The following is a 13,643-nucleotide window of genomic DNA, read 5'->3' on the forward strand; positions in this document are numbered from 1 at the left end:
CGTGTTCGGGACAGGTGGGTTCAGGAAATCGTTCGGTCTGGTTACAAGATCGAGTTTCTCTCTCGGCCGGAGAGCAGATTTTTTCCCTCAAATCTTCAACTGTCTAAGGAGCGTTTGCGGGATCTGCACCTGGCGGTGCAGGACCTGCGGGCTCAGGGAGTGTTGGTCCTGGTGCCTCATCGGGACAGATTTCGGGGGTTCTATTCCAATCTGTTCACTGTGCCCAGGAAGGAGGGCAAGGTGCGTCCAATTCTGGACTTAAAGGCTCTGAACCGCTTTGTGCAGGTTCGCAAGTTCCGCATGGAATCCCTGCGGTCGGTGGTGGCTGCCCTATTTCCAGGGGAATTCATGGCTTCCATCGACTTGAAGGATGCGTACCTTCACATCCTGATTTTCGAGGGTCACCGATTCGCCATTGCGGAAGATCATTACCAATTCGTGGCGCTGCCTTTTGGTCTCGCTTCGGCTCCACGGGTGTTCACCAAGGTGCTTGCATCGGTTCTGGCCTTGTTGAGAACCCAGGGCATCTCTGTCCTGGGGTATCTGGACGACATTCTAGTTCGGTCTGCGACCAGCCAGGGTCTGGTGAAGGACCTGTCCGTCACGATGCAGACTCTGCAGGAGTTTGGTTGGACGATAAATTTTCCAAAATCTACGCTGTGTCCATCGGTTCGTCTTCCCTACCTGGGAATGATTCTGGACTCGGTCCAGGCGAAGGTCTTCCTACCGGACGACAAACTCAGGACTCTTCAGGAGGAGGTCAGGTCCCTCAGGGACGTTCCGTGCTCGTCCCTCCGGACGTGCATGCGATGTCTGGGATTGATGGTCTCGACCTTCGAGGGGATTCCCTTCGCCCAGTTTCACACGCGGGGTCTCCAAGCGGAGATCCTGTCCAGGTGGGACGGGCGCCCGCAATCTCTGGATCTCCAGATTTCGTTGAGCCATCGCACCAGTAGGGATCTTCTGTGGTGGCTCCAGTCCCCGGCGGTGTCGGGGGGCAAGTCTTTTCGTCCTCTTTCATGGACGGTGGTCACCACGGATGCCAGCCTGTCGGGCTGGGGTGGTGTTCTGTCCGCCCAGGGAACTTGGTCGGAGGAGGAATCCTCCCTTCCGATCAACATTCTGGAAATTGCGAGCGATAAATCTCTGCCTTCGACGTTGGTCGGACAGGCTGCAGGGCCGTCCGGTTCGGGTGCAGACGGACAATGCCACGGCGGTGGCCTACATCAACCACCAAGGGGGCACCAGGAGTGCCCGAGCGGCTCGGGAGGTGGCAGACATTCTGTCTTGGGCCGAGACACACGTCCCAGGGATATCGGCGGTTCACATTCCAGGGGTGGAGAACTGGCAGGCGGATTATCTGAGTCGCCAGTCCCTGGACCAGGGGGAATGGTCCCTCCACCCGGATGTCTTCCAGATGTTGTGCGCGAAGTGGGGTCTTCCGGAGGTAGACCTGTTCGCGTCTCGTCTGAACACCAAGGTGGAAAGGTTCGTGGCAAGGACGCGCGATCCTCGGGCAGACGCGTCAGACGCGTTGGTAGCTCCGTGGCATCGGTATCGGCTGATGTATGCGTTTCCACCGATTCAACTGCTGTCCAGGTTCCTTCGCAGGTTGACCTCGGAACCGCACACGGTGATTCTTGTGGCGCCAGACTGGCCTCGCCGGTCCTGGTACGCGGACCTCGTGAATCTGGCGGTCGACGCTCCGTGGCGTCTGCCTCTGCGAGAAGATCTCCTGTCTCAAGGACCGATATTCCATCCTGCTTTACAGTCGCTGGCTTTGACGGCCTGGCTGTTGAAACCGAGGTCCTGAGGGATAGGGGTCTCTCCCCTGAGGTCATTCACACTTTGATCAACGCGAGGAAGTCTTCCTCGGGGAAGGTCTATTACCGTACTTGGAAGGCCTATTTTGCCTGGTGTGAGTCCAGGGGGTATTCCCCTCGCACATACTCGGTGTCTAGGGTGTTGTCCTTCCTTCAAACGGGTGTTGACCAGCGTTTGGCGCTGGCTACGATCAAGGGTCAGATTTCTGTGCTGGCCGTTCTTTTTCAACGTCCTGTGGCATCTAACCCCTTGGTTAGCACCTTTGTTCAGGGCGTGCGGCACTTGGTCCCTCCTAGGAGGGAACCTCTGCCTCCTTGGGACTTGAACCTTGTTCTGTCCGTGTTGCAACGTGCTCCTTTTGAACAGATCAGGAAGATCTCTTTGTCCATGTTGTCCAAGAAGGTCGCCTTTTTGGTGGCGATCACTTCAGCTCGCAGAGTGTCTGAGCTGGCAGCTTTGTCCTGCAGGTCTCCGTATCTGGTCATTCACTTGGATAAGGTGGTCTTGCGACCTAACCCTTCTTTTCTTCAGAAGAGGATTTCGGATTTTCACCTCAATGAGGACATTGTCTTGCCTTCGCTCTGCGCGAAGCCTAAACATCCGAAGGAGGTGGATTTGCATTCCTTGGATGTTGTTCGGGCGCTTAGGGTTTACCTAAAAGCGACTGAATCTTTTCGCAAGTCGGATTCTTTGTTTGTCCTTCCTGAGGGACCTCGGAAGGGCATGGCGGCGTCGGCTTCTACCATCGCCAAATGGATCAGACAGACTGTTGAACAGGCCTATGCTTTGAAGGGGAAAGTTCCTCCTATGCCTGTGAAGGCGCACTCTACCAGATCTCTGAGTACGTCTTGGGCCTGTCGTCATGGGGCTTCTGTGGCCCAGGTGTGTAAGGCGGCGACTTGGTCGACCGTTCACACATTCACAAAATTCTACAAGGTGGATGTTCAGGCATCGGCAGATGCTTCCTTTGGCCGCAAGGTTCTTAGTGCGGCGGTTCCTTAGGGTCCTTTGTTTTGGACCCTTGGCTGTTGGGATATTTTTTTTATCCCTAGGTTATTTGTTTTTTTCCTGGGTTGTTGCTCCTGTTGAGCAAGTTTTTTTCATGCTTCCCAGCTGGTTTCCTTCCTTTGGTAAGGTTCCTTTCTATGTGGAGACTGCGTTGCCTTGGGCGCGGCTGTGTTTCCCACCCCTCATGTTTGCACTGCTTTGGGACGTCCCCATTGTGACGAATATGAAGAGGCGGCGACTGTCGGAGGACGTAAGAGAAAACGGAATTTTTGTAAAATCTTACCTGTAAAATTCCTTTCTCTGAGTCCTCCGACAGTCGCCGCCCCCCGCCCCTCTTTTGGGGTTTGGTTATATACTCTACTGCTATTTCACTAAAACTGAGGTATGGATACAGGAAGTAGGAGGGTATTGACTGAGGGGACCACCCCCTGGGGGTGGGATATGTTAATATTGACATTCTGTTGCCTAGCTACTGCTACGGAGCAAAGGTCAATCCCCCCCCCCCCCCCCCATTGTGACGAATATGAAGAGGCGGCGACTGTCGGAGGACTCAGAGAAAGGAATTTTACAAAAATTCAGTTTTCTTTCTCTTTACTCTCTTTCGCTAGCTAGTGTCGGGGATCCTACTGGTGAACTACAAGCGACAGCCGGGCTGGGATTTCGCCCTGGATAATCTAGATCCTTATGGTCTCCCAGCCTGGCCAACGAGCGTGAGCAGGTTGTGGTCTGCCCAGGCCTCGGCAAGATGGAGCCCCAGTGGATGGGGACCAGTCTGCAAGCAGATGTCTCGCCGCGACTCATCGACCTGGAACGCCCTGAGTCACAGCGTACCCCTCTTGGCTGGAAGCACCCTCATTCAGGGTGGGAGGCAAGCTGTTTCGGAGCGGAACCCACCCGGTCTATGGTATGGTGAGTGATGCAACGCCCCCCCGTTTCCCTGTTGCAGACCTCTGAGGGGGAGCTGTGGGCCCACTCCTAGGGATAACAGCGCTTTGTTTCTCTGAAAGATCCCCCCCAGGCCTAACAGGACAGGCCCGTCCCTCCCCACTCCTGCTGGGGGCGCTATAGCCAGCGCCTGACGTCTGGGGGGGGTATTGGAGATGTTACCTTGTCCTGGGGGATCCCTCTAGGTGGCTTCCTGTGGTGGCCTCATGCCTGGGTTTTCTGAGTGCTTGTCGCCGTTTTCGACCGCCATCTTTAGGTGTGGGCATAGGCCGCTCTGTGTAAGGGCAGCTGCCATTTTCCCTTGGCTTCCTATACCTTTTCTGTTGGCACCATTTTTTTTGTAGTTTGAGGCTACACAGGCGGAGTTCGGCCTCTAGGGATGTTGTCACTTCCTGTCAGACGTTTCTCTTGCTGAAAGACAGACTGCAGAGCGGCTGCTTCCTGGTCAATCGACGGTGGTTAAGTAAGGGGTATTGGTCCTTTGGGTATTCTGCGGGCACACTTTGCTCATGCCAGCCTTTAAAGGGGGACTCCGGATATAGCACGGTATAGCGGTGCGGATCGCGATTTAAAGGGGCAGTGCACTCATTTTTTTCTTTTACTACAAAATGTAGTCCCTCTGATATTTATTTGTGCGTCCGGACCTTCCGGATTGCCATCTCTGGTGTCTCTATCTGCAGCATTAGAAACTCTGGTATCAAAGGAGGACCTTATGATGAAACCAGTCCCTACCAAGAAACGGCCAAAGCCTTCTCGGTCTTCTTATCCAGAGCCTGTTATGGTCGCCACGGACACCCCCATTCCTGAGGGATCTCTGTCCTCGCAGTCTGATGGTGAGGAGGATGCAACCTCCTCAGCTGCAGCGCGGGACCGCGTTATGGTGGAAGCACTGATTCGTTAAGTCAGGGAAACGTTGCAACTGGATGATGAGCCCACACAGCCAGGAAAACGGGTAGTTTTTGGCTCCTGCAAAGCCCAGAAGTCGGGTCAGGTGTTTCCTTGTCCCGACGATATTCACGATATTATGAATGAGCAATGGTGCCGCCTATAGCATGTGCTAGTGGTGCCTAAGTGGTTTCAGTGCCATTACCCCTTCGCTGACTCAGTTTCAAATCATTGGACGGTGTCACCTAAGGTGGATCACACTTTTTCCCGGTTGAACAAATCTACTGTGGTCCCGGTGGAAGACTCCCCGGTGTTTAAGGACCCAATGAACAGACGGTTGTAATCCCTTTACCTGCCTCCTGCACTTGGCGGGATCAATTCTCAAACCTGTATTTGCGTCCGTCCTGGTTTCCCAGACTGTTACGGAATGGGTCAAGGTACTTTGGGGTAACTTAAATGCTGAGTCTGTTCCCCCGACTCTGAGCTCACGGATCAGATGGCCCAGGCCTTGGTGTACCAGTGTGATGCGGCCCAGGACGCGGCTCCTCTGGTTGCCAGAGTGTCTGCGGTGGGGATTGCTATACGCCGCATGGTATGGCTGAAGAGCTTGTCGGCGGACCAGGCTTATAAGAATACCTTAACGGATCTTCCCTTTTTGGGTGAACACCTGTTTGGTGACTCTTTTTGGGTGAGTTAATCAAGGGCCTAACGGGGGGGGGGGTTAAGATTACTCTTCTCCCCCAATCCTTACAAGCTAAAGTCCCTCGGGGTAAGCGGGGGGCCTTCCTTCAAGGCTCACAAGGCTTTTTCGTGCCTCAGGGGCGCAAGAAAGAGGCAAAACCGTTCAGAGCCTCTGAAGGGAACAAGACTTGGTCAGGTAAGCCCAAGGCCGGCCAGTCCAGTTCGGCAGCCAAGTCCTCTGCATGAAGGGATGCCCTCACCCGTTTCAGGGGTGGGGGGACGTCTGCGTTACTTTCGGGAACCCTGGATGTCTGATTCAAGACAAGTGGGTTCACGAACTGATTCGTTCAGGCTACAAGATCGAATTTCGGTCCTGCCCAGCAGACAGGCTCTTTACATCCAATCTCTGTCTGTCTCCAGATCGACTGAGGGATTTCAGGGTTTTTACTCTAACCTGTTCACAGTGCCCAGAAAGGAGAGCAAGGTGCATCCGATTCTGGACCTCAAATTGCTGAACCGCTTGTGCGGGTGCAGAAGTTCCGGATATAATTCGTCTAGTCGGTGGTTTCGTAAGGGTTCGGTTGCGTCTGCTGAGACCATATCGAAATGGATCAGGCAGACCATTGTTCAGGCCTATTCATTGAAGGGTCAGGTTCCTCTGTTCCCTGTGAGGGCCCATTCTACAAGAGCGCGGAGTGCCTCTTGGGCTTTTGACCATCAGGCTTCAGTTGCTCAGGTGTGTAAAGCGGTGTCTCTTCACACTTTTCCAAATTATACAAAGTTGATTTGTTGGCATACTCGGGTGCTGCCTTTGGCCGCAAGGTTTTGCAGGCTGCTGTTTGACAAAGAGACTTGGTTTTCTCTTTGCAGGGGTGAATTTTTGTTTTGGGGTAAGCTCTTTTTTGGGTTGAGCTTTTTTGTGTCACCCAGTTGGCTACGTTTTAGCCTTGGATGTACGTTAACAGTTGCGTTCTTCCCAATCCTCATGCCTACACTGCTTTGGGACGTCCTAATAGTGAAAAAGCATTGAGAGCTGCGTCTGTCAGAGGACGATAGAGAAAATAGGATTTTTGTAAGAACTTACCGTAAAATCCTTTTTCTGAGTCCTCTGACAGACGCAGCTACCGCCCCTCTATATGGGGTTGGTTGTGTCTTCTTTCACTGCTTGTTATGAAACTGATTTAAGAGCACAGTGTGTCTGGGGCTATGTTGTAAGGGACAGCCCCTATAGGCACGTTGAGTGAAAACTTTTCACTGCTGTAGATGGCGCATAACCCAATAGTGAAGAAGCATTGAGAGCTGCATTTGTCAGGACTCGGAGAAAAGGATTTTACTGTAAGTTCTTACAAAAATCCAATTTTTCCCCAAAAATTTAAAGAGACAATTTTTTTCCTTTTTTAAAGATAACACCGGCCTATGGGACAAATGCCCCAAGTTACATTCATCTTTAGCTAAAGTGTCCAAAAACTCAGAATTATCCTTCGAAGATTTGGGTGTTTTGAAGGACCCAGTAGCTAGGAAAGTGGAGGGCTACCTCAAATGGGCATTGGGAGGCTTGCGCTGTAAACTTCAAGACAGCACTGGTCACTACTTGTGTGGCCAGGACCTTAGACCTCTGGTTGAAACAGTTGCGCCTACTGCTGGAAAGTGACACAGAGATAATATTCTGGACGCCCTTCCTACTCTTAACAAAGCGGTAGCTTACATAGTGGATGTTTCAGCGGAATTGGCAAAATTTTCAGCTAGATGAACAGCGCTTATAACTGAAGATAGGAGAGCAATTTGGCTCAAAGCATGGAACGGGCCGATGAGTCTAGGTCAGGGTTCAAGAATTTTTGTCCCTTTGAGCGGCCACAAATTTAAGATCCCCGGAAAGCAGGATCAAAAAAAAAAAATGGCAACAAACGTGGGAGAAAAGGATTTTTCAACCCAACCCAGACTAAGGATAAACCCCAGTGACTCTCCTCACCAGGTGGGAGGGAGACTGGGGTTGTTCCTTGCACAATGGCAATCAATCAAAAGCAACAAATTAATCTTGGACCTCATAGATGTAGGGTACAGGATAAAAATCTGCGACAGACCCCCAAACAGATTTTGCCTGCCGACTCTTCCAAAAGACTAAACAAAGTCCTTAGCCATGATATCTCTGTTGCAAGACCCGCTGCCCCAGAAGGCGATAAGCTTGATTCCGTGGTTTCAAGCAGAAGGTGGCTTCATCTTCTCCCACACATTTTCAAGGAAAAAACCCTTGGGAAAATTCAGATTCATTCTAAACTTGAAAAAAGTCAGTGCATTTGTGAGGTACAAGAAGTTCAAGATGGAATCTATCTACATCTTAAGGGAACTTCTGGTGTTCATGGTCACCCTCGACTTGTCGGACGCTTACCTTCATCTCCCGAACCTTCCGCAATCAAAGAGATTCCCAAGATTTGCCGTAAAAGAATCAGGAAAGACTCGGTTCTTCCAGTGCAATGTGCTCCCCTTCGGGCCTTGCCTCTGCCCCTCGTATTTTTACCAAAGCCCTGGCAGCAGCCTTATTGGTTTTAGAAACGGAGGGTGTACAGATCATCCCCTATCTGGACGACCTTCTGATCTTCGGAGGCTCGGCGGAGTATAGTATTTGAAGCGGAGTTCTGCCTTCCCCTCCACCCCCTCCAAAAATTAAGTCAGCAGCTTACACATACTATAGCTGCTGACTTTTAATATTAGGACACTTACCTGTCCTGGAATCCAGCGGGTGCTGCCATTACCGGTAAGGAAACCCAGCAGTGAAGCCTTGTGGCGCTACGTGCGGGTCCCTACTGCGCAAAGCGCGCTGCGCATTACTATTGGCTAAGCGGCGGGGGAAGGAGGAGAGGCCCAAACTTTAGAGGGGTGGCGCCGTATCCCGGAAGTGGCAAAGGGTACCTGTCAAAAACCGGTACCTGTTCCCACCTCCCCCTGAAAGGTGGCAAATTTGGCACCGGAGGGGGGGGGGGAGCAAAAGAGCGGAAGTTCCACTTTTAGGTCGAACTCTGCTTTAAATTTAACTATCAACAATCTTCACAAATTGGGGTGGTTAATAAACATCGAAAAATCTAAACTGCAGCCAGCCCAGTAACTGACGTTCCTAGGCTATGTGATCGATTCTACAGTGAACAACATTTTTCTCACGGAGGAGAAAATCCTAACTCTAACATTAGCAATATCTGTTCTTTGCCAGAGTCCTCGAGCCTCAATAAAACACCGGATGGAGGGTTTAGGCCTGTTGACGGTGACTATTCCTGGAGTCCTTTGGGCTCAGCTTCACATGCGCTTCCTTCAAAACGTCATGCTTTCAGTTTGGAACAGGCAGGTGGAATCCCTGCCAACTCTGGGGGCAGTTCCTCAATCGGTGAAAAATTCATTAAGATGGTGACTAGATGCAGAGAACCTGTCAGTAGGCCATCTATATGGTCTCCTCTAAACTCTGTTGTAGTCACTACAGACCCAAGTGTGTGGGGTTGGGGCGCACACCTACAGGGGCATTGGGCCCAAAGAGCATGGCCGCCGCAGATGGACAGCGCCTCATCCATTGCAAAAGAGTTAAGAGCAGTCTTGGAAACTCTAGTCGCATTTGTGGTTCCTCTGAGAGGCATACATATTCAAATACTTTCAGAACAACATAACTACAGTCTGTTACATCAACAAGCAAGGTGGCACGAGCCGTAGGACTGATGGAGATAGCGGACAACCTTTTTGCCTGGGCAGAAAGGAACCTGGCATTTTTCGGCTGCGCATTTAAAAGGAGAAATGAACAGTCTGGCGGATTGTCTGAGCAGGAGAAAAAGCGTGCAGACAGAATGGACCCTAAATCAAGTAATCTTCCATCAAATGTGTCTAAAATAGGGAATCACGAGAAATCAGCCTGTCTGCCTTCCTGTTTTCTTTGGTTGCAAATAAAATCGTTTCATACGGACTTCACGATGTGAACATTTATTTTCTTTTGAGCTGCCCAGAAAAATATACTAAAGGTTCCTAGCGCCAAAGTGTTTACTTGGAGATTTCATGGGAATTTGTATCAAAAGTCCATCTGACCCTTAATGAGGGTCCATCGCCTCTGGTGAGTAGGGTCCCAGAAGGGGATTGAGACACTTTGCACCGATTGCGGTTTGGAGCACTTCAGCACTTTTGGTTGCAGTACTACAAGCACCTCTTATTATATTTATAGCACATTATATTGGACTGTTTCTAGCACCATTGCACTTGTCTAGATTATTGCATTAATTATTGTATTTATTTATTTAAGCACTAGTGCACTTTTTCATACCTTCCTTAGTTTGAACAGTAAGCGTTTGTGGGGAACGGTGTCGAAGGCCTTTGCAAAGTCCAGATGCAACACATCCACAGGCTTACCTTTATCTAGGTGGCAGCTCACTTCATCATAGAAGGTTAATAGATTGGTTTGGCAAGAACGATTTTTCATGAATCCATGCTGATTACTACTAATACCATTTTCATTACTAAAGTCTTGTATGTGGTCCCTTAACACCCCCTCCAAAATCTTGCAGACTACTGATATTAGGCTGACCGGCCTATAGTTACCCGGGATACATCTCGGCCCTTTTTTAAATATTGGTACCACGTTGGCTTTTTTCTAATCAGCTGGCACCATACCCGTCTGTAAACTATCCTTAAAGATCAAGAATAATGGTCTGGCAATCACCTGGCTGAGCTCTTTAAGAACCCTCGGGTGCAAGCCATCCGGTCCCGGTGATTTGTTTGTTACGTTTCTCTAGTTTGGTTCCAAGTCTATTTTCTGATAGCCATGGCGGTACTTCCTGAGGTGTGTTGTTTAGTTTGGCCTTACAACCTGCGTTAGTGTAGCCCCCCAATTCTTTTGTGAAGACTGAAGAGACAAAATTATTTAACACTACCGCCTTTTCCCTGTCCTCTGTGGGCAAATCTCCCTTGTCGTCTTTTATTGGGCCAATGTGTTCTGGCCTCGCTTTTTTACTGTTTATATACTTAAAGAATTTCTTGGGGTTCTTTTTACTCTCTTCCGCTATATGTCTCTGGTGTTCTATTTTAGCCGCCCTGTTTTCGTCTTTACATTTCTTATTATACTCTTTGTAACTCATAGTAACCAGGCTACATGGTCTGACAATACTCCTTAATCTCTACTTCCTCAGCTTATCTAAATTTGATTATTAAAAAGTGTTTGGGTTAAGACATGGGTTTTTTGGTTGTGTACTTTGTGTGTGGAAAATCTTTGTGACCAATTAAAATCGTTTTTAAAAAAGGGAACAAATCGCTTCACCCTGCGTGCAAAAAAAGAAAATGGTTTCCTACTTACATGCTAATAGATCTTTTACACTGTTTCATGCAACTTTTGTTGGCTAATTTGTTTGTTACTCTATGCCTACAGAAAGAGAGTGAGTTGGAAGTCCTTGCACAAGAAGAAATCACTGTGAAGAACGAGGTCAGGGAGATCCGGCAAAAGGTGGAAGAGTCCAGAAGCTCCTTGTCTGCAAACTGCAGCAAGGGAAAGGTTCTTGATGCTCTGAATCAGCAGAAGAAACAGGGAAAAATTCCTGGGATCTTTGGCAGATTGGTATGTTTGTATATTTTTCAGTTTGAGTGCTCGGATGGGAAGATGTAATGCAAATTGTATAAGGTCCTCCAAAAATTGCAGTTTCCTTTTCTTCTCTATGGCATTGAGCAGAGTGTAAAACCTATCCTAAAAAAAGAACAGACAAAAGGCGCTCCTGAGTGTGGACTGTATAACACAATTTATTGTAATAAATAAAAACTCACATTTAAAGTTCATGGTAAAAAGCCTGTAGGATTATAAAAATGTACAGATGGACGTCTGAAGGAGTTGGGGCAGAAGTGCCTGTTCGAATGCAGTGTGTTGTATCCCTCTCGCATCCTGCTGTCTCTGGCAGAAGAGGAACAAGATGAAATCGAGTGCTGAAACACACGATCGAATTGTCGCTCCTTCTGACGTCACAAGACTGCTGTGCATTGCAAAGCATGCACAGTAGGTGGAAAAGTATATTGCGCACTCCTTTTTCATGCTGCTTGAAAATCCATCGGCTGGCGGTCTTACCGACTGCCCGCCACAGATGTATATATCTGCGGCTGGCTGGCTCGGCTGTACAAACCGCCGGTACATGTACGGCGGGATCGCACCGCTGGTGGTGGGTGCCCGCCCCCATTAGGAAGCTGGGAAGCCAATCCATAGGGCCAGCGGCAGCGATTTCCGCCGGACACCCACGATCGCTCCCTGCTGAGAGAGCAAGATAGTCTGCTGTTGTAAACACAGCAGACCGTCCTCTGGAATGAACACAGACATCCTGTGATCCTGGTGTTTGTATTGATTCCAGAAGTACCTCCCACCCATACAGTTAGAAAACACTCCCCTAGGCTCATACCTAACCCTTTGATCACCCCTAGGTTAACCCCTTCCCTGCCAGTGTCATTATTACAGTAACAGTGCATATTTTTAGCACTGATTACTGTAGTAATCTCACTGGTCCCCCAAAAAATGTCGGGTCCGATCCATCTGCTGCAATATCGCAGGCCCACTAAAAATCGCAAATCGCCGCCATTACTAGTAAAAATAACAAAAATGACATTAATCTTTCCCCTAGTTTGTAGACATGATAACTTTTGCGCAAACCAATTAAAATACACTTATTGGGTTTTTTTTTTTCTTTGTAGTCTGTACAATCGCCTCTCTGTGTACACAATCCCAAGTCTGCACAGCCCCCCTCAGTTTACAGAATCCCCCTCCTCCCTAGTCTTCACAATCCCCCCCCCCGAATGCACAGCCCCTCTCAGGTTACAGAATCCCCCTCCTCCCTAGTCCTCACAATTCCCCCCCCCCCCCCAGAATGCACAGCCCCCCCCCTCAGTTTACACAATCCCCCCTCCTACCTAGTCCTCACAATTCCCCCCCCCCCCCCCCAGAATGCACAGCCCCCCTCAGTTTACAGAATCCCCCCTCCTCCCTAGTCTACACAATCTTCCTCCTCCCTAGTCTTCACAACCCCCCCCCCCCCGCCCCGGAATGCACAGCCCCCCTCAGTTTACACAATCGCCCCCTCCCCGAATGCACAGCCCCCCTCAGTTTACACAATCCCCCTCCTCCCTAGTCTTCACAATCCCCCCCCCCCCCCAGAATTCACAGCCCCCCTCAGTTTACACAATCCCGCCCCCCCCCCGAATGCACAGCCCCCCTCAGTTTACACAATCCCCCTCCTCCCTAGTCCTCACAACTCCCCCCACCAGAATGCACAGCCCCCCTCAGTTTAAACAATCCCCCTCCTCCCTAGTCTTTACTGTAGCAGGGGGAGATGGGGGGGGGGGGGGTTGTGCAGGGTGCAGATTCAAAAAAACACATAAATGCGCCCCCCCCATTCTTCTTTTTTTTTTTTTTTTTTTTTTTTAGTGCTGGTGGGAGGAGAAGCAGCCGTACACTGAGCTTCACAGTGAATGGCTGTGCAGATGGGGCGTGTCAGGACAAGTCTGATCATTGGAGGAGAGCATAGCTAGAGAACTGACCACAGTGTGCCCTCCTGCTTAGTGTGGTTAGTTTTCAGGAGGACTGGCAGCAACACCAGGGATTTCACATAAAGGAAGCAATACAGAGCGAACAGGATACTTTTTCATACAAGTACATGGTACAGCAGCCACATATCAGGAATATGAAGTGTTGGGGTAACAAACTCTTTAATCACTTCAGCCCCGGAAGATTTTACCCCCTTCCTGACCAGGGCCTATTTTGCGATACGGCACTGTTACTTTAACGGACAATTGCGCGGTCGTTTGACACTGTACCCAAATTTACGTCCTCCCCCCCCCCATAAATAGAGCTTTATTTTGGTGGTATTTGATCACCTGTGCGATTTGTGCGAAGAGCGACAATTTGGGGGAAAAATAATTTTCATATTTTGCTATATGAAATCCCCAAAAAAAATGTAAATAATTTTTTTTTAACATTTTAGACCAATGTGTCTTCTGCTACATATTTTTGGTAAAAAAAAATCGCAATAAGCGTATTTTGATTGGTTTGCGCAAAAGTTATCGCGTCTACTAATTACGGTAAAGATATTCATTTTTTTTTTTTAACTAGTAATAGCTGCGATCTGCGTTTTTTTTTTTTTTTTTTTTTTTTTTTTTTTTTTTTTTTTTTTGCTGGATTGCGGCGGACCGATCGGACCCCTAGCTGACATTTTTGACAATTTTGGGGGTACCAGTGACATTACTACAGTAATCCATGCGAACAATATGCACTTTTACTATAATACCATTTGGCAGGGAAGGGGTTAACCCTG

The 13,643-nt window shown here is 49.3% G+C and overlaps 1 protein-coding gene across 3 annotated transcripts in view; it reads left to right on the forward strand.

The window, feature by feature from the left end:
- SMC4 (structural maintenance of chromosomes 4) overlaps positions 1–13,643 on the forward strand; it is a 199,569-nt gene that overhangs the window by 91,663 nt on the left and 94,263 nt on the right. For all 3 annotated transcript variants that reach the window (XM_082249521.1, XM_082249522.1, XM_082249523.1), the window contains one exon: positions 10,730–10,915. In XM_082249521.1, the coding sequence (XP_082105647.1) occupies positions 10,730–10,915 (186 nt within the window). The remainder of the gene's footprint in view (positions 1–10,729; positions 10,916–13,643) is intronic.

This window comes from Pelophylax lessonae (genome assembly GCF_965119305.1).
Source record: "Pelophylax lessonae genome assembly, chromosome: 3".
Lineage (NCBI taxonomy): Eukaryota > Metazoa > Chordata > Amphibia > Anura > Ranidae > Pelophylax > Pelophylax lessonae.